This window comes from Juglans microcarpa x Juglans regia, chromosome 7D (assembly GCF_004785595.1).
Source record: "Juglans microcarpa x Juglans regia isolate MS1-56 chromosome 7D, Jm3101_v1.0, whole genome shotgun sequence".
In the NCBI taxonomy this organism is placed as follows: Eukaryota; Viridiplantae; Streptophyta; class Magnoliopsida; order Fagales; family Juglandaceae; genus Juglans; species Juglans microcarpa x Juglans regia.
This window is the reverse complement of record NC_054606.1, coordinates 25,279,629-25,298,834: the sequence shown is the minus strand read 5'-3', so window position 1 is coordinate 25,298,834 and position 19,206 is coordinate 25,279,629. Positions and strand designations below refer to the sequence as shown.

The 19,206-nt window shown below is 35.2% G+C and overlaps 2 protein-coding genes and 1 pseudogene across 4 annotated transcripts; all 3 read right to left on the bottom strand.

The window, feature by feature from the left end:
* Positions 1–284: 284 nt before the first annotated feature.
* LOC121238248 lies at positions 285–9,677 on the bottom strand (annotated as a pseudogene).
* A 2,283-nt stretch (positions 9,678–11,960) lies between these two features.
* LOC121239397 lies at positions 11,961–15,091 on the bottom strand. 3 transcript variants are annotated; one of them, XM_041136653.1, is made up of 7 exons: positions 14,879–15,090; positions 14,683–14,791; positions 14,336–14,426; positions 14,173–14,251; positions 13,380–13,437; positions 13,009–13,037; positions 11,961–12,249 (listed from the first exon to the last, which is right to left on the bottom strand). In XM_041136653.1, exons 1-7 carry the CDS (start codon positions 14,910–14,912, stop codon positions 12,116–12,118), a joined length of 534 nt encoding a protein of 177 aa, XP_040992587.1. In that variant the 5' UTR covers positions 14,913–15,090; the 3' UTR covers positions 11,961–12,115. The 3 variants fall into 3 exon arrangements, 1 of the variants encoding a protein (XP_040992587.1); XR_005935298.1 differs by lacking the exon at positions 13,009–13,037 and having other exon boundaries at positions 11,961–12,238; positions 13,380–14,232; positions 14,334–14,426; positions 14,879–15,091; XR_005935299.1 differs by lacking the exons at positions 11,961–12,249; positions 13,009–13,037 and having other exon boundaries at positions 13,237–13,442; positions 13,991–14,232; positions 14,334–14,426.
* Positions 15,092–16,801: 1,710 nt separating this feature from the next.
* On the bottom strand, positions 16,802–17,941 carry LOC121238247 (receptor-like protein 3). Its single transcript, XM_041135076.1, has one exon. It carries the CDS (start codon positions 17,939–17,941, stop codon positions 16,802–16,804), a length of 1,140 nt encoding a protein of 379 aa, XP_040991010.1.
* Positions 17,942–19,206: the final 1,265 nt, after the last annotated feature.

The following is a 19,206-nucleotide window of genomic DNA, read 5'->3' as shown; positions in this document are numbered from 1 at the left end:
TTGTGATTAAGACTGCATCGAAAAATTGTCCAAATTACACATTTAAGTAAATTTTTCACATGGTATGCCATTAATTAGGTAAGAAATTAAACTTATGAATCGAAAGATTCAAATATGCATGCTTACATGAAATATGGGATTGAGGAAAGCAAATGGTTAATGTTAACTATTTTGTTTTTTTTTCTTAATCCGATAGAAAGATTACAATTACCAATGACAGATCAAGGCGAAATGAAAACAAACAACAAAGAAGCAAGCCATAAAAGACCATGTACAACTCCCGATTCATTGTAGCCGAGCAAGGGAATCATATTGAACTTGATATAGAGCATAAGAACGTCTAAATTGATGAAAAGTTGAAACTTGAGAAACTAAACTGACGACTAACTCTAGAGAGCCCAATTTATTACTCGAAGAACATCATGTATATACTAGGGCTCCTTCTGCACAATCTAGCCAGAGGCAGTAGTACTGGCTGCGATTGTCTCATTGAGCCTATCTTTTAACTTGTCTAGGAATAAAAAATATGCGACTCTCCATTTATGGTACAATACCAGAGGTCCAAACACTCCCCAAAATCCTGTAATGAAGCCAAGCGCCACAATAATATGAAACCACGGGATTGAATCTCCATCTTCCTCATCATGAATGTCCTTGTCTCTACTCATGTCTCTTGTAAGATTGCCACACTTGGGAAGTGGGTCACCACAAAGTCCAGGGTTGCCCATGTATGCAGAGGCATCAAAGCTTTGGAGTTGAGTGCCTGTTGGTATTTCTCCGTATAGTTCATTGTCTGCAACACTTAAATAATGCAAAAAATGCAAACTAGTTAATGATGCTGGTATTTCCCCAGACAACTGATTTTCAGAGAGGTCCAGATCTTCCAAGTTTGTGAGCTCCGATATTTGGCTTGGAATGTTGCCTGAGAAGTTGTTATGGCTAAGGTCCAATGTACGAAGTTGCTTCAAACGTGCTATCTCTACAGGAATGTGGCCACTGAGACTGTTGTTTCTAAGGACTATATTTGGCTTCCAGTTGTTGATGGATTTGTACTCGTGAAGCCAGCGATTCATGTTTATGTTAAAAATTGGTAAAATAAAAGAGCTATTATCTCCTAGATACTGTGCCGATACTAGTGCTGGCAATGCACAAAGTTCCTTTGGAAATTCACCAAAAATGAGGTTATTAGACAATTGTAAAGAGATAAGTCTCGGAAGGGTTGGCAACCAACCAGGAAATGGACCTGTGATACGATTGGTATTTAGATTTAGAATTTCTAGCTTCTTAAGCTTTGATAACCAGATTGGCAATTGACCTGTGAGTTGACAATGAGAGAGACACAAGAATTGGAGATTCCGAAATCCGTCAGGATCAACTATGCTGTCCTCTGTTGGCAGGGCCTCGTGCAAAAAATTCTTTGTAAGGAGGAGTATGCTAAGACTCTTGCAACGCATCAGAATGTTGATTGCCCCTGTGACATTGGTTAGCCTATTGTAGCTAAGTGAAAGGAAGGACAAGAATTTTAATTGAACCACCTCCGGTGGGATTTGTCCCTCTAGTTGATTTCGGGCAATTCGAATTGCTCTTAGAGACTTGCATGAGGAAAGGCTTACTGGAAAGCTACCAGTGAAGTTATTTTTCCACAGGTCGAGTGTAGCAAGTTGATGAAGACGGGAGAAATTAAGGGTGGAAATATGTCCTCCAAAGAAATTGGGCCCTAAGTTCAATGTCATCAGGTTTGTGCAATTCATCAAAGATGGGGGCAGGGAACCTGTCAGGTGGTTGGTATCAAGGAGTAGATGCTTTAATCTGTTGAGCCTTCCAATATCTACGGGGAGCTTGCCACTCAATTCATTGTCATATAACTCAAGGCGGGTGAGTTTGGTAAGGTTCACAATGTCATTGCTAATGGGACCGGTAAGATTATTGGAAGGTAACGAGATTTCTTCTAACCTTGTGGCACTGTATATATCATGTGGAATTAGTCCTGAGAGCGAGTTGAAACCTGCCCGGAAAATCTCTAGTTTGCTACATCCCCCTAGTCCGTAAGGAATTTGGCCACCATGATGATTAAAAGAGAAATCAAGGAACCTGACAAAGGGAGAATGCATACAGAGGTAGTCAGGAATAGAGCCTGTGAAACTATTGTGGCTTACATTTAGCTTGTCCAATTTCTGTGCACGTTGGAGGAACCAATATTGGATGATCCCATTGAAGCCATTGTTGGAGATATCAACTACTCGAATTGAGGAAGGCCAACCGTTAGACGAGCCATTAGAGGAAAATAATAATGATATATCTCCAGCTAGATGGTTGTTGCTCAAATCAAGGACCTTGAGTTGATTGAAGGAGGAAAAGAATCTCACAGGGAAACAACCTGAAAGTTCATTGTGGGAGAGATTGAGGTGGGAGAGACTTGTGAGGTTTCCAATATAGGGAGGTACACTCCCTCTGAGGCCTTTAGAGGGTAACCAAATACGTGTGACCCGACCTTTATGATCACAAGAAATACCTTCCCAACTGCAACAATCAGTGGCAGACCAATTTAAAGAAGGGGAAGAAGTATTAAAAGGAAGGGACAAGAGATAGTTGCGGTCTTTTTGGTTGCATGCTTGACTTGCAGAGAAAATGCTAGAAAAGAGAAAGAAGATGAGGAGGAGATCATGAGGCAGAGAGTATTGCATCTTCCTGCTTCGTAAGTTCTGAACTTGAAGGAGCATAACTTGTTATTTATTTCTATCAAATATGAGCGTGGTAGATGAGGATGCTTGGGATCAACTTCGTCTTTGTCTCTCATAACCATGTAGACTTTTCGTATTCGAGAAGAGGAATCTGTAAGAAAGGTGAAAATGACAAAACTGAGAGAGGGACCACATTGAACGTAGTCTACAAGTATAAGATCTAAATTATTTCTGGGTTAAGCATTAAGTACTAATTTAGAGAAAGGGTTCAAATTGGCAGCGAACCTGAACTTAGGGAAACCAATTTATAACCTTACTATAATTTTGCCTAATTTCTTGTATTCGTGTTCTATATGATACACCAGCCATGGTTGCAAGTGTTTGGAGTTCCAACTTTGAAAACGCATCAGATGCTTATAAGTGGATGACACACCACTTCATAATAGATAGCTAAGAGCATCTCCAAACAACTGGCTCGTTTGATTACATAAAATTAAACTATCTCGTCTCATTTTATTTTATTTTATATAAGTATTATAATTTTTTCAAATTCCTATACAAAATATAATAAACAATTCAATTTTTTTATAAAAATATGTTATTTAACTTTCAACAAAATATCTCATTTTATCTAAACTACATAATTAAACGAGGTTTAATTTTAGCTAATCAAGAGACTGCATTCTCTATTTGAGCTAATTTCTTTTTAAATAAATTCTCTATTCATTTATGTACAATCTGCTGGAGGTGCCTTCTTTGACCATGACTAGTCCCGATATGGGAGAACCACCCACTATTGGGTCCACAGCACCGTTCCAGTTACGTCTTTGTCTAGGTGTCTTTTGGTTACGTTTAGATATTGAATTGAAATGAGTTAAATTGAGTTGAGTTGATAAAATATTATTAGAATATTAATTTTTATTATTATTATTATTTTAAAATTTAAAAAAATTAAATTATTTATTATATTTTGTATTGATATTTGAAAAAATTATAATAATAAATTAAGATGAATTGAAGTGAATTGTAATTCCAAACGAAGCCTGTTAGAAGACTTAGCACTAAACAATCACTACTCAAAAGACTCCAAAGTCTTTGGAGTGAGCGTTCAACTTGGATTAACATAAGATAGAAGATATTCAGAGAGATCAAAAGCTTCCTTCAATGAAAGACACCGAAAAGATCGACGTCAAAACTTATTGTTCCACAGTTGAGACCACATTAAACGTCATGAATGATTGTATTCATAATGTTCTATTTGATATGTTAAATCACGGTTTTATATTAAATCATGGTTTGAAAAAGTTACAGTCGTTTGGTATGACCATAACTTTCCGTCTATCACGCTGCCTCGTTTGTTTTTGTTGATAAGAGGAGATAGGATAAAAATTAAAAATTAAAAAATATATTATAAAAAAATATTTTTTTAATATTATTTTTATTTTAAAATTTAAAAAAATTAAATTGTTTATTTTATTTTATATAAAAATTTAAAAAATTTATAATTATTAAATAAAATAAAATAAATTGAAAAGAATTATAAAAACAAGCAGCAAATCTATCACACAACTGCTTTGCGCAATGCAAGTATTGCCATCCCATCACTCACTTACACAAGACTGGCCAATGCAAAAACGACAAAATTAGAAAAATCCTTTTGAATCTTGACAAAGCTGAACTGATCACCATTCAGTGAGAGGGGTGGTGGTGAACGACTGTCCTTTTTATTTCTTGTCATGGAATATGGACTTTATGACTTTTTCTTCTTCTATCTGTCAATGATAATGGGACTCATCTCCTTACTTGACCCGCCTAAGAAAAAAGAGTCCACGAAAAAATAAGGTACATTTTTAGACTAATTTTATTTAGATGTTAAGTTGATTTGAGATAAATTAAATTCTTTATAAATAATAATAAATTGAGATGATGGAGTAAATTTTATGAGGTCTATTTAAGATGAGTTTAGATATATTTAAATGTTAAAATAATTTAGATGTATTTATAGAAAGTTAAAAAAAATTGTAGGTCGTGCGTGTAAAGAGTTGTTGAGTTGAAAAATGTTGCAAGTCTCATGTATAAAGATGTTTTAAGTTGAAATGAATTTAGTGATTTGAGAGTTGAATATTTGGATATTAAATTTAGCTTAAAATTAGATTTAACTGAATAGTTCAATCCAACTTTCAAATGGGGCCTAAATTGTTCTTAATTTTGGCAATTACTTATTTCTTCTCAATATTATCTTCTTCCATCCACTGCCCCTACTCTCCTCCCCGGCCCGCCTCCTTATTTTTCACCCGGCCTCGTCCCTTTCTTCTTTGATTTTCGTTTGGATTTCGGTAGATCCACTGATTTTGCTTGTTTTTCTTTGCGATTTGGGTACTTATATTTTTAGATGTTGGCTTGGATATTTTTTATTTTTCACATACGTGTTCATGATTTGTATTGATTTTGGTTGCAACTCTTAAACGGTACTACCAACAGAATAACCAAGATTCCTTTTCATACCCCATAATTCAATTTCAATGATCATGCGCATTTTATTGATCAAATGTTAATTAATAATCAAATTATAATTAAATTATTATTTAAGCAATCATATTTTCAATGGTCATATTTAACACTAACAACTACAAAATGTTTTATACTAGTGTTCCATTTGGGAATGATGTAGAGAATGCCAGTGTCTGGGGTGAAAAATACTTCTTCAATAACTTTGATAGGTTGGCAAGTGTCAAAACAACACATGATGCAGGCAATGTCATCAGCAAGGTATTCGTGTAGAAAATTCTATTCATCATCTCTACATCATAAACCACATATGATTTATTTATTTTTTTTAAATTTTTTCTTATCAGATATATAATATATAAATGATGAGTAAAATAATTTAATTAGTTTAATAAAAATAAAACAAAACAAATTAATAAAAATTTAAACATGTGTGACGTGTCGTGTAAGATATGTGTAGCAAAACCCATTCCTCCAATGTCAGGTCGATTTCAAAGCACAAAAAATAGAGGGAAAGAGAGGTTCTGTATGTGGGCCCCGTGAAAAGAAAACAATAATAAAAAAAACAATAATAATGAAATACTGTAGCTCAAAGCCAAATATATTTAGACTTGCCTAATCTAATGTAGGTATTTTTGAGCAAATATTAGGCAAACTTTCGGCTTTGATTTAGGATGCTTATTCTAATACCAGTGCTCATAGACTTAAAACACTACATCATTGGCTATGTTTGAAGTAATCAAGCCTTTTCCACATGGTTGCATCATGTTTAACTTGTCACATGTACCCTTTTTTCACCCTAGGTTTTGTAAAGACTGCATCGAAAAATGGTTACACATTAAGTAAGATTTTTCAATTGGTATGACAATAATTAGGTTATAGACGAGCACTAGTATTGAATTATATAAATGTAAATCTAATAGTGTTTGACTAATAGAATCTCAAAATATGTTGCATTGAGTTATGTAAATAGAAAAATAGATGATTTTTACTTTTTTAGTTATAGTAAACTAGTTCTTTGGGTCATATTTACTAGTCACTGAAGAATGACCAATGAGAATAAAAAATATTTTCTTTCTTGCAAGCTCTCTCTCTTCCCTCGATTTTGGCTTTTACAGAACTCTCTCTCTCACTCTTCATTTCTTCCCACGTCTTCTTCCTCTCTAGCAACTCTTGTGTTTCGTAACCCTTCCTCTCTTTTTTTCCCTATTGCATTAATAACATTAATTGTTAAACCCAATTTTTTTCTGTAACATTAAGAGCATTAATTGTTGTATATTGAACGATTGTATTAATTTTACAATTAATGTTTGTATCATGAATGATTGTATACTCCAAGTGGCATTTTGTATAACATTAATATTTCCATATACCTCTTAATTTAGAAAAAAAAAATTAATAGAACAAAAAAAATTGAAAAAAAATATTATTAAATTTATAATATTTTATTATTATTTTGACTAATAGATAGATAATCCAATGTGAGAATAAATTTTGAGTGGAATAGCCAAATACAAAATTACGTCATATTATGCAAATTTTACATTTACATTTGTATAGTCCAATGCTAATGCTCAAAATCAATAGGTTAGAGACTTCTTTTTTCTAATTTCTTTGTTAAAAGATAAAAACCTTTTCTTTCCATCACTTCTTTTCTTTTTTATCGAGAAATTTAAATATATTTTTCTCTTAGTAAAATTTTTTTTTTCTTTTAACGGTACTGAAACTACCTCGTCTAGGGCTTAATGGCTACTGATTCATTGTAGCGGAGCAAGGGAATCATATTGAACCTGATATTGAATTATTGATGAAAAATTGAAACTTGACAAACTAAACTGACAACTAACTCTAGAGAGCTCAATTTATTATTCAAAGAACATCATGTATATGCATGCTTGACTCCTTCTGCACAATCTGGCCAGAGACTGCGATTGTCACATAGACCCTATCTTTTAATTTTTCTAGGAATAAAAAATATGCGACTCTCCAATTATGGTTCGATGCCAGAGGACTAAACACTCCCCAAAATCCTGTAATGAAGCCAAGCGCCACAATAATATGAAACCATGGGATTGAATCTCCATCTTCCTCATCACGAATGTCCTTGTCTCTTATACGATGGTCACACATGGGAAGTGGGGCACCGCAAAGTCTAGGGTTGCCCTTGTATGTAGAGGTATCAAAGCTATGGAGCTGAGTGCCTGATGGTATTTCTCCGTATAGCTCATTGTCTGCAACACTAAAATTATGCAAAAAAATGCAAACTAGTTAGGGTTGCCCTTCCATATAAGCGTGCTCTTATGGCGGAAAAACAAAGGACCAATGACACCCCAAAATCCTGTAATGAGGCCAAGAATAGTAGTAATATGACTCCATATAATTGCAGGTCCATCTTCCTCATCTTGAATGTCTTTGTTGCTACGAAGAATAAGAGCACACTTATATGGAAGGGGGCGCCACAAAGTCCAGGATTGCCCTCATATGAAGAGACATCAAAGCTCTGAAGCTGAGTTCCTGATGGTATTGCTCTACGGAGATTATTGCTTGCAACGCTAAACTCATGCAAGAAATGCAGACTAGCGAATGATTTTGGTATTTCACCAGACAACTGATTTGAAGAGAGGTCCAATCTTTCCAAGTTTGTAAGCTCAGATATTTGGCTTGGAATGTCGCCTGAGAAGTAGTTATGGCTAAGACTCAGACCATTAAGTTGCTTCAAATGACCAATCTCAAGGGGGATGTTACCACTAAGGCTGTTGTTTTCGGGGGATACTGAATTGAACTCCAAAAGGGTACCATTTCGTGTTGTAAAGATTGAAAAAATCAAAGAACTATTTTCCATTAGAGCTTGTTTTGATACCAATGCTGGCAATGCACAAAGTTCTTTAGGGAATTCACCCAAAATCAAGTTACGAGACAAGTTCATAAGAGAGAGCCTTGGTAGAGTCGACAACCATCCAGGAATTGAACCTGTGATACGATTGAAACTTTGACCCAAGATTTCTAGCTTCTTCAGCTTTGATAACCAGATTGGCAATTGACCTGCGACTTGACAACGAGCGAGACCCAAGTGTTGGAGATTCTGAAATCCGTCAGGATCAACTGTGTTGTCCTCTGTTGGCAGGGTCTCGTGCAAAAAATTCTTCGTAAGGAGGAGTACACTATGACTCTTGCAACGCATCAGAATGTTGATAGCTCCTGTGACATTGGTTAGCCTATTGTAGCTAAGTGAAAGGAAAGACAAGAATTTTAATTGAACCACCTCAGGTGGGATTTGTCCCTCTAGTTGATTTCGGGCAATTCAAATTGCTCTTAGAGACTTGCATGAGTAAAGGCTTAATGGAAAGCTACCAGTGAACTAATTTTTCCACAGGTCGAGTGTAGCAAGTTGAGGAAGACGCGAGAAATTAAGGGTGGAAATATCTCCTTCAAAGAAATTGAGCCCTAAGTTCAATGTCATTAGGTTCGTGCAATTCATCAAAGATGCAGCGAACCCGTCAAGTGGTTGGGTCAAGGAGTAGATGCTTTAATCTGTTGAGCTTTCCAATATCCATAGGGAGCTTGCTGCTGAATTCATTGCCATATAACTCAAGACTGCTGAGTTTGGTAAGGTTCACAATATCATTGCTAATGGGCCCTGTAAGATTATTGGAAGGTAACGAGATTTCTTCTAACCTTGTGGCACTGTATATATCATGTGGAATTAGTCCTGAGAGCGAGTTAAAACCTGAAAGTGCATTGTGGGAGAGATTGAGGTGGGAGAGACTTGTGAGGTTTCCAATATAGGGAGGTACACTCCCTGTGAGGCCTTTAGAGGGTAACAAAATACGAGTGACCTAACCTTTATGATCACAAGAAATACCTTCCCAATTGCAACAATCAGTGGCAGACCAATTTAAAGAAGGGGAAGAAGTATTAAATGGTAGGGACAAGAAATAGTTGTGGTCTTTTTGGTTGCATGCATGACTTGCAGAAAAAAATACTAGAAAAGAGAGAGAAGGTGAGGAGGAGATCATGAGGTAGGGAGTATTGCATTTCCTACTTCAAAAGTTGTTCTTGCTACGAAAGTTCTTAACTTGGAGGAGCATAACTTGTTCTTTATTTCTATCAAAAAATGCATATGGCGTCTGTACGAATTTTGAATTCGAGAAGAGTAGTTTGTACGAATGGTGAAAATGACATATGAAACAGACAAACTGAGAGAGGGACCACATTAAACGTATTCTATAAGAGCATTAGTAATGTACACAAAGTATGGCCAAAATTTAGTTAGGAAATTCATTTTTATAAATTTATCTAGCCATTTTTCAACAATATTAAATAGTAGATTCTTTAAATCTATCACTACTCTATTAAAATATTGATTGTGACATTTTCATTAATTTTCTAACATTAATATTAGATTTTAAAAGAAAAAATTAGCATCAACTAATCATAATATTGTAGAACTAGAACTTGAAACACTCCAACAAGATGATGCCTCGTCATTGAAATGATGATTGATGGAGACTTGATGCATTCTGTGGTTGAGTTTGAGATTTGGTCACTTCATGCTTTTGAGATGTAGAAGAATTTTCTGGAGTTGTGAGCTCATGCGAAACGAATAGACACTGGAGAGAAAATTTTTTATGCCAAAATAATATTTGGTCAGGAACTTGGACTAGTCAGATTTGGCTAGTGAAAATGATCAAAGTTAAAAATACTGTAGTTTTGTTGAGTCTACTACGGTGAGTTTTTATGCAATCTAATTAAAGTTTGACCAAAATATAACTGTATTAAATCCACTACTAATTAAATAAGAACTAAATTATTTCATAATTTATTTCTTGGCTAAGTATCCAGCCATGGTTGCATGTGTTTGGAGTTCAACTTTGAAAGTGCATCAGACGCTTGAGCATTCCGGGTTATGTAAAATTTATATTTTTGTAAAATTTAAAGAAAATAGCTCAAAAGTGTCATTCAACCGATTATGTATTTCATATTTATTTTCCAAATAGCTATAGCGATCCCGCTGCATTTAGTTGATACCGTTCACACCTCTAATATCTCGTTTGTTTTTACAATACTTCTCATCTCATTTTATCTCACTTAATCATTACAACTTTTTTAAATTTTCATATAAAATAAAATAAACTATTCAACATTTTCAAATCTCAAAATAATAATATTATTAAAAAAATATATTTTAACAATATTTTATTCAATTTTAAATTTTTATCTTAATTCATCTCATCTCATATACGAAAACAAACTATGTTTATTTTAATTAACATTATGTTTAATTCATTTCTCTCTCCTCCAGTTCTTCTTTCATTGTTGCTTTTGTTTTGCCTAGTTTGATTTCAGCCCATGTTTCGTTTGGCGCCATCTTGTCCTCTAGTAAAACTGAATCTGTTGTTCATCGATTTCATCATCGAGTTTTCTCTCGTAGAAAAAATGGCTGCCTCGTTTTCATCTGGCAATACCGACACTGGAAGTAACAAAATCCTCTCTTTTGTCCTCTCTCCGAACACCCCAAAATTATAGAGACTGTCTCGTATAATTTCTTTTCTCAATTTGTTGATTTTTTCCCTCTTAGTTTCAGGGTCTGATTAGCTCTTCCGAAAAGGGTATTAAGGTTTAACTTTTGCGTTCTTCACTTGAATCAAAGAAGGTTTTGTTTATGAGATTTGGGTTAAAATGGCAGCAAGCAAAGCTATTTGAAACGGAAACAAGTTGCTTCGATTTAGAGTTTTGTGAGAGATGAGGGAGGGTTTGAGATATGGGGAGATATTGTAAATATTAAAAATATAAAGATATTATTAGCAATTAGAGGAAATATTTGAAATGACTAAAAAATGTTAAAACAAAAATATTTAAATAATTTAGAGAAAAAATAAATAAACTAATGTCTAATATATTATAAAAATCAGTACATAAAATAGAAAAAATAGATTTTGATAATATATTTTAAAGAATAAAATGAAGAAATCCTTGTGAGTGCTCTAAGAGGATGACACACTTCACTTCATAATAGATAGCTAAAAGCCTATGAGCATTCACATTCGTCTCCCAATAAGTGCACCTGAGCCAAATTATAGGGAAAAAATTATGAGAAGTGAAGAAAAGTGGACTATGGCGGACTTCCCAAACTAAGTTTTGATTTTAGGATTAGTACTGTTGCTCCCCAAATTAATGCACCCTAACAATCCTAAATCATTCTTTTGATTTTTTTTCCAAATTAATAATATATTTAGATATATTTATTATTCCTACCATATAATCAAACTAAAAACAATATCATAAAAATCAAAATTTCTTATTTTTGTTAATGTGAGGCAGATTATATTTTTATATCATTCAATAGTAAATAAAGTCATTTTTACCAAACATTTAACTAATTTTTATTAAAAAACACTCATTTCCATATTGCTATATACGATTTCAGTTTCTAAATAATTATGTAATTATCTACATTTTAAATTTCAAATAGAATTATATATTTAAATTCCCTAATAATTTTTTAAAATTTAACCGTTGGAAAAAATGATTTTGGAAAAAGTTCTATTATTCTTAAAAATGTAATAATTTTGAAAATATTATCAAGAAAAAGAATAATTTAAATTTTTGTTTAAAATATTCAGAGTTATAGTTCAGAAAGAAAGAAAATATAAAATAAAAAAGTGAGTAGTTATATCGTAAAGGAAAGTGAGAGAAAATAATAATAAAGAAAGAATATAGAAAAATTATTTTAATGGAATAGAGAATGACATGTAGAAAGTTTTAGAAAGATGAGTAAAATTTTAGACAGAATTTTAGCTAAAATTTAGGAAAAATTTTGATTAGATGTGAATGCTCAAGGCATCTCCAAACAATATTTTCTTTAATTTTAGCTAATCAAGAAACTGCATTCTCTATTTGAGCTAATTTCTTTTTCAATAAATTCTCTATTCATTTAGGTACAATCTGCTGGAAGTGCCTTCATTGACCATGGCTAGTCCCAATTTGGGAGAACCACCCATTACAGCAACCTCATGTCTCTTTCTAGCTGTTACCAACACTGTCCAGATCTCTTTTACAGGATCGGAAGTCTTGGCACCAAACAATCTGTATCCAGAGGGATCGGAGAATTACTACTTGCCACCTAAAATTATCTCCCAATCATACAAATATAATTTTCAAAGACTCCATAAACATAAATTCATTTTAACCAAACAAATATACAATCCTTTGCAAGGTTTTCAATGACTAATCCAACAAGATAAATTAATAACTCTACAAATTCTCCAAAATAACATCAATCTCAAGTTAATCAGATTAACATAATGAAAATATCATCTACACTAAATAAATTCCACTCATAATTACAGTACACTTAGGTAGTCAATAATAAATCCTCAACTAAACCCTGCCCCTGCTTTCTAATCTTGATTCTCATTAACATCATCAAAATTATCTAGAGATAAGGGGTGAGTTATCAACAACTCAATAAGTAGTGAACATATACTAGTATGTAAACATGAGCAAGTATAGAATGCAAAACAAAACATATTATCAAATATGCTCAGAGCGAACTTCAAGGGAAACTTTTATTTACAGCACTAAAATTTATAAAATCTTTTGGCATAAACCTAATAGAACAACATAATGTGTTCCATGTTTAACCCCTATGGTAGGATTGTGCAAATCCCCGCGGCTAATCGAGCAGAAACAAAATATGAATTTTTCCTTTATTATTCTCGTAGCCCCGAGTGTGCACACAAAAAATACCACGCAGAAAATCACTTTGTTTCCAAAATAGGTGCACCAGAAATAGAAGAGTTGGTACATACACAAATAGAGGCCACAATTTTACACCCATGGTAAGGTCTGGACGGAAGCAGAAACAGAGTCATGCTAAAGGTTTTTCATATGCAATATTTCATATCAAAACTAAGTGCTAAGCAGATATAAATCACATAAATTGTATGCAAAAGTATAGAATTTCAGATTCGCTCTTTTATACAGTTAAGAAACAACGTGGCAAAAATGCTCATATCTACACCAATCATAACAGAAAATTTTTCAATACATGTTCAGATAACAAGAAATGCAGAAAAAAATGACTAAGATTTTTTTTTCTAACGTTTCATAACCAAATATGCACATTTTAGAAAAAAAATCAACTTCAGTCAAAGTTTAGGCAAAGTCTAGCATAGGAGCACCGCTTACCTATCTCTTCCAATGTATTGTCTAAATCTTTGAGTTTGAACTCTGGCAATCCCAACACCTATACTTGAGAACATGCATTGATATATTAATAACCTACATAAGCACCAAACCTATCCAACTAATAGCATCTACCCGATTCTAATGACAGATTAACGCAAGCCCACAATTATTAATTAATTCATCACACACCCATAAGCAAAACCACCGCAATTTCAAGCCAACCAACTCACTCTCGGCAAGTCAATTAACCCAAACAGCCATAATTAATTCGTCACACACACTTCAAGCAAAAGCAACCACATTTTCCAGCAATTAAAACAACCCAACCAGCCACATATAACAGCCCGAACAACCACACTCATAAAACCAACAGCCACATGTCAACCCAAACAACCATGTGTCAACCCAACCAGTCACATATTGACCCAAACAGCCACATATTAACCCCGGACAGCCACACATTCCACGAGCTTGAACCACAAAAGTTATAAGTTCAATAGCATCTACAATTTCAAATACACGAATATAGACGTAGAACCTTCTAGTAAGCACCAACAACCAAGTCACACAATAACATAAGCGACAATTACGCCGCTAAAACTCGCATGTACCTTTCCTAGTCCTGGAGTGGAGATCGATTGGTTTCGTGGTTAAACTACGCTGCCTAGTGTAGGATTACTACCTTGTGATTGGTATTCAACAATTCAATTAGAAATTAAATTTAAAAATTTGGGGGGATAATCGCACGGTGGAATCAACACCCAAAAATGTAATATAATCGATTAGGGCATGCCTTGGAGCCGGTGAGAGGTGCCTGTAGACTCCGATGTCCATGTTGACTGCGGCCTAAAACCTAGATTAAGAGGAGGCGTCTGTAGAAGAGAAAATCAAGGGGTTAGAAGGAAAGGAGTACGTGAGACAGAGAACCATGAACCAAGAGAGGGAAACGCTCACTCTGATGTGGGACGGGGACTACGGCTACGACAATGGAGCCCACGAACAGAGGCGACGACGTACGGCTTGGTCACACACGGTGGGGCACGGTGGCTGGAACCAAAATAGAGATGAGTGGGAAAAACCTAGAGACTTGCTATGATAGCCACAAAACCACAATGGAATTGAAAACAGATAACGAAGTGAGAGCGATCTGAAAAGGAAAATACTTTAACCACGAAGAGATTATACAAAATAAACCCACAAACTGATGAAGTCACGTCAGTTTGTGAGTTTACTTTGTGTAATCTTTTTGTGTTGTAGCAGTTCTCATCTGAAAATCTAGAGTGAGAGAAACTGAGATGCTTACCGTCGTTTCAACAAAAATCCGGCGAGGAACTTGTAGGCGACACAACCCACAGAGCAGGGGACGGTAGACTCACAAATCACAAGAGAGGGGCGAGGAAAATGAGAATAAACTGCGTGTGAAAAAGATAATGTGAAAAATTGGCGAGCATAGTGCATCGTGGGCACAGAGAGAGATGAAGAACGTACGGGGAATTTACCTGTGTGAAGAGGGAAATCGGCGATGAAGCTCATCGTAGCGGTGGTGTTGCACGACGGGGAGGAGTGACCGTCGTCAATTGAAGCCCTAGAAACCAACTATGGGGCCTCTCGCACAAAGAAACTGCTGGGTGAAAGGAGAGGGAGAAACAGAGTGCGTGAGAGAGAATGGGGAGGAGAGAAACTGAAGGAAGAAGAAACCGATTGGGAGGGGAGGAAGAAGAAAGACTTTACAACTTACCAAAACGACGTCGTTTCCTTTAAACCGGCCAAGTTGTTGGCCTGGATGTGAGCTTGTAATCACTACTAAAAAGATTCTCAAATCTTTGAACTGAGCGTTCAATTTGGATCAACATAGATGGAAGATATTCAGAGAGATCAAAACCTTGGATCTCTTTGAATGAAAGGCACTGAAGATTGATGTCAAACCTTATTGTTCCACGGTTGAGATCGAATTAAATGTAAGAGAAATGATATTTGTAATTGTAAAATGCGCAAGCGCCACATAATTCCTTAAAAAAAATGAATAAATACGAGATTTATGATTTTTTTTTTCTTTTTAATAGTAGACTTTACTATTTTTTAAAACGATTGCACGGTACTTGCGCACTCTATAACTGTATATAACATGACTCTAAATGTAATCTAGAACATTTTGAAACTAATAATTAGAAGTGAATGGTTCATATATATCACGATCTTGAATGGCTCAAAAGCTTGAATGGTTTAAAAACTTGACCATATATATCAACTTGAATGATGTTGAATGTTGATGTAAAGCTAATAAGAACTGAACTGACCATATATATAAAAACTTGAATGGTTCAAAACGTCTTGAATGACTGTATTGATCATGATGTTCTATTTGACACATTAAATCATGGCCGGTTTGTGTTGTTCACAGAAAATAGAACATCATTAAAAATCTTGTTTGTGTTCTGCGCAGGAAAAGTCATTAGGCGTCTGGTGAAAGCAAAACCGACAAAATTCGAAAAATCTTCATGGAAGAAATCTTCTCACACTTATATTTTGAAACTCATGTCCTTACTCGACTTGCCTAAGAAAAAAGAGGTACTGACAAAAAAACGTACATTTTGAGACTAAATTGTTCTCAATATTGGTCATTACTTAATCTTTCTATTCTCAATATATTCTTCTTTCATTCTCCGCTGCTTCCCTCCTCCCCGGCCTTGCCTCCTTATTTTTCACCCGGCTTAATTCCTCCCTTTCGTCTTCGATGTTGGTTTGGATCTCGGTAGTTGATCCACTGATGTTGCTTCTTTTTGTTTTTTTTTTAAATTATATATATATATATATATATATATATATCAATTTGGGTATATTTTTAGATTTTGGTTCGGGTATTGTTTGGTTTTCCATAGAAGTGTTGATTTTGGTTGCAACCCTACATAAATCCTCTAACTCGGCCTCTTACAAGATATAGAAGTTGTGAGTTTTACAACTCTTAAACGGTACTACCAACAAAATAACCAAGATTTCATTTCATACCCCATAATTCAATTTCTCTGATCATTATAATTGTATATATGCTGCACATTTTACTGTACTATAAGGTAAAAAATTTGTACATGCTTATGTAACTTAAACACTACATGATCATAACGTACCATATCTTTCAAGTAATCAATCAAGCATTTTCCACATGGCTGCATCATGTTTATATATCTTGTCACATATACCCTTTTTTCACCCTAGACTCTGCAATTAAGACTACATCGAAAAATTGTCCAAATTATTACACATTTAAGTAAGATTTTTCACATGGTATGGCATTAATTAGGTTAGAAACTTATGAATCAAAAGATTCAAATATGCATGCTTTCATGAAATATGGGATTGAGGAAAGCAAATGGTTAATGTTAACAATTTTGTTTTTTTTTCTTAATCCGATAGAAATATTAGAATTACCAGTGACAGATCAAGGCGATATGAAAACAAACAACAAAGAAGCAAGCCATAAAAGACCAGATCATTTGGCTTGGAATGTTGCCTGAGAAGCTGTTATGGCTAAGGTCCAATGTACGAAGTTGCTTCAAACGTGCTATCTCTACAGGAATGTGGCCAATGAGACTATTGTTTCTAAGGACTATATTTGGCTTCCAGTTGTTGATGGAGTTGTACTCGTGAAGCCAACGATTCATGTTTACGTTAAAAATTTGTAAAAGAAAAGAGCTATTTTCTCCTAGATACTGTGCTGATACTAGTGCTGGCAATGCACAAAGTTCCTTTGGGAATTCACCAGAAATGAGGTTATCAGACAATTGTAAAGAGATAAGTCTTGGAAGGATTGGCAACCAACCAGGAATTGGACCTGTGATACGATTGGTATTTAGATTTAGGATTTCTAGCTTCTTAAGCTTAGATATCCATATGGGAAACTGACCGGTCAGTTGGCACTCACTAAGATCCAAAAATCGAAGATTTTTGAATCCATTAGAAGCAAACTGCATATTGATGTCGTCATTTGAAATCGTCTCCCGTAGGAAATTGTGAGCCATAAGAACAATATCAAGCCTCTTGCAATGCATCAGAATCTTGATTGCACTTGTGAAATTAGTTAGCCTATTGAAACTAACTGAGAGGAAAGATAAATGTCTCAATTGAGCCACCTCAGGCGGGATTTCTCCCTCTAATCGATTATGGGAAATTCGAATTCCTCTTAGGGACATGCATGAGAGAAGGCTCGGTGGGAAATTTCCGGTGAAGTTGTTAAACCCCAGGTCAAGTATGGTGAGTTGTTGAAGACTGGATAAATTAAGGTTGGAGATGTTTCCTTCAAAAGAATTATTTCGTAAATCTAATTGGATAAGATTAGTGCAATTCATCAATGACGGGGGCAAAGAACCTGTGAGGAAGTTATTTCGAAGGTGCAGGTGCTTTAAGTTGGAAAGCTTTGTAAAATCCAGTGGAAGCTTGCCACCCAATTTATTGTCATTTAACTCGAGGTTGGAGAGCTTGGTAAGGTTGACAATGCCATCGTTGATGGATCCTGAAAGATAATTGGAAGGTATGGAGATTTCTTCTAGTGCTGTTGCACTATACATGTCATGTGGAAGAAATTTTGTGAGAGAGTTAAAACCTGCTCGGAAAATCTTTAGTTTGGAGCATCCTCCTAACCCACGAGGAATTTCGCCACTGTGATTATTGCCGGAGAAATCAAGGAGCCTGAGGTTGGAATAATTGATGCAAGGAGAGGAAGGAATAGGCCCTTCGAAACTATTATTGCAGACCTTGAGCTCGGTCAAGTTCCATGCTTGTTGGAGAAATGCGGATTGGATCCACCCATTGAATTCATTGTTAGAAATGTCTATTGTTTGAATGGAGGCAGGCCATGATCCATTAGATGAAAATAACAATGATATCTCCAACTAGATGGTTGTGGCTCAGATCAAGGACCTCGAGTTGATTCAAGGATGAGAAGAATCCGGGGGAAGAGAATCTGAAAGTGAATTATGGGAGAGATTGAGGTGAGAGAGGCTTGTGAGGTTTCCAAGAAATGGAGACACACTCCCTTCGAGACCCTTAGAGGGTAACGAAATATGAGTGACCCGACCTTTATGATCACAAGAAATACCTTCCCAATGGCAACAATGAGTGGCAGACCAATTTAAAGAAGGGGAAGCTGAGGTATTAAAAGGTAGGGACAAGAGAGAGTTGCGGTCTTTCTGGTTGCATACATGCGGATTTGCAGAGCAGATGCTGAAAAAGAGGAACAAGCCGGTGAGGATCATCAGGAGATAATTCTGAGGGATAGACTCCGGCCTGTTTCTTCTGCTTCGTAGGTACGCATACCAGTAGAAGCATACTCATGGGTTATTTATTGCCATCATTGTTGAAAGAAAAAACAGATAAAAAGAAAGAATAGAAAATGAAGTTCTTCTCGTTCACTCTCTTGATGTATAAAATAAAATGGCATAACCAACGTACAACTCCACGTTAACTTGAATTTTGAGAATCATTATCTATATGTCGATATCAATCAGACAGTGCTTTTTTATGTCTTTAGATGGGACATATTGTCAACTTGATATATGCCAAGTACGTACTACTCTTGCAAGTGGTTCGTGCTGTTGGGAATAAGTGTAGCTAAGACTAACACGAAGTATAGTAGCAGAATTAAACGAAAGAAATTAATGACAATCACACAGAAAGAACACCAAGAATTAAGTGGTTCGACTCAAAATGAGCCTACGTCCACTGGTGGGGTCGGTATCGAAGATTTCACTATCAACAGAGATGGAGTACAGATCAATACAACAAAACTTCACAAGGAAGTTATCTCTCAAACTCTCTCTAGACTTCTCTCTCA

Coding starts and splice junctions, on each gene's coding strand:
- LOC121239397 (XM_041136653.1), bottom strand. CDS start 14,912: ATGAGCTTCATCGCCGATTTCCCTCTTCACACAG. Junction 14,427..14,682: donor GGATTTTTGTTGAAACGACG/GTAAGCATCTCA, acceptor TTTTGGTTCCAG/CCACCGTGCCCCACCGTGTG. Junction 14,252..14,335: donor GTAGTCCCCGTCCCACATCA/GAGTGAGCGTTT, acceptor TCTCTTCTACAG/ACGCCTCCTCTTAATCTAGG.
- LOC121238247 (XM_041135076.1), bottom strand. CDS start 17,941: ATGTATAGTGCAACAGCACTAGAAGAAATCTCCATACCTTCCAATTAT.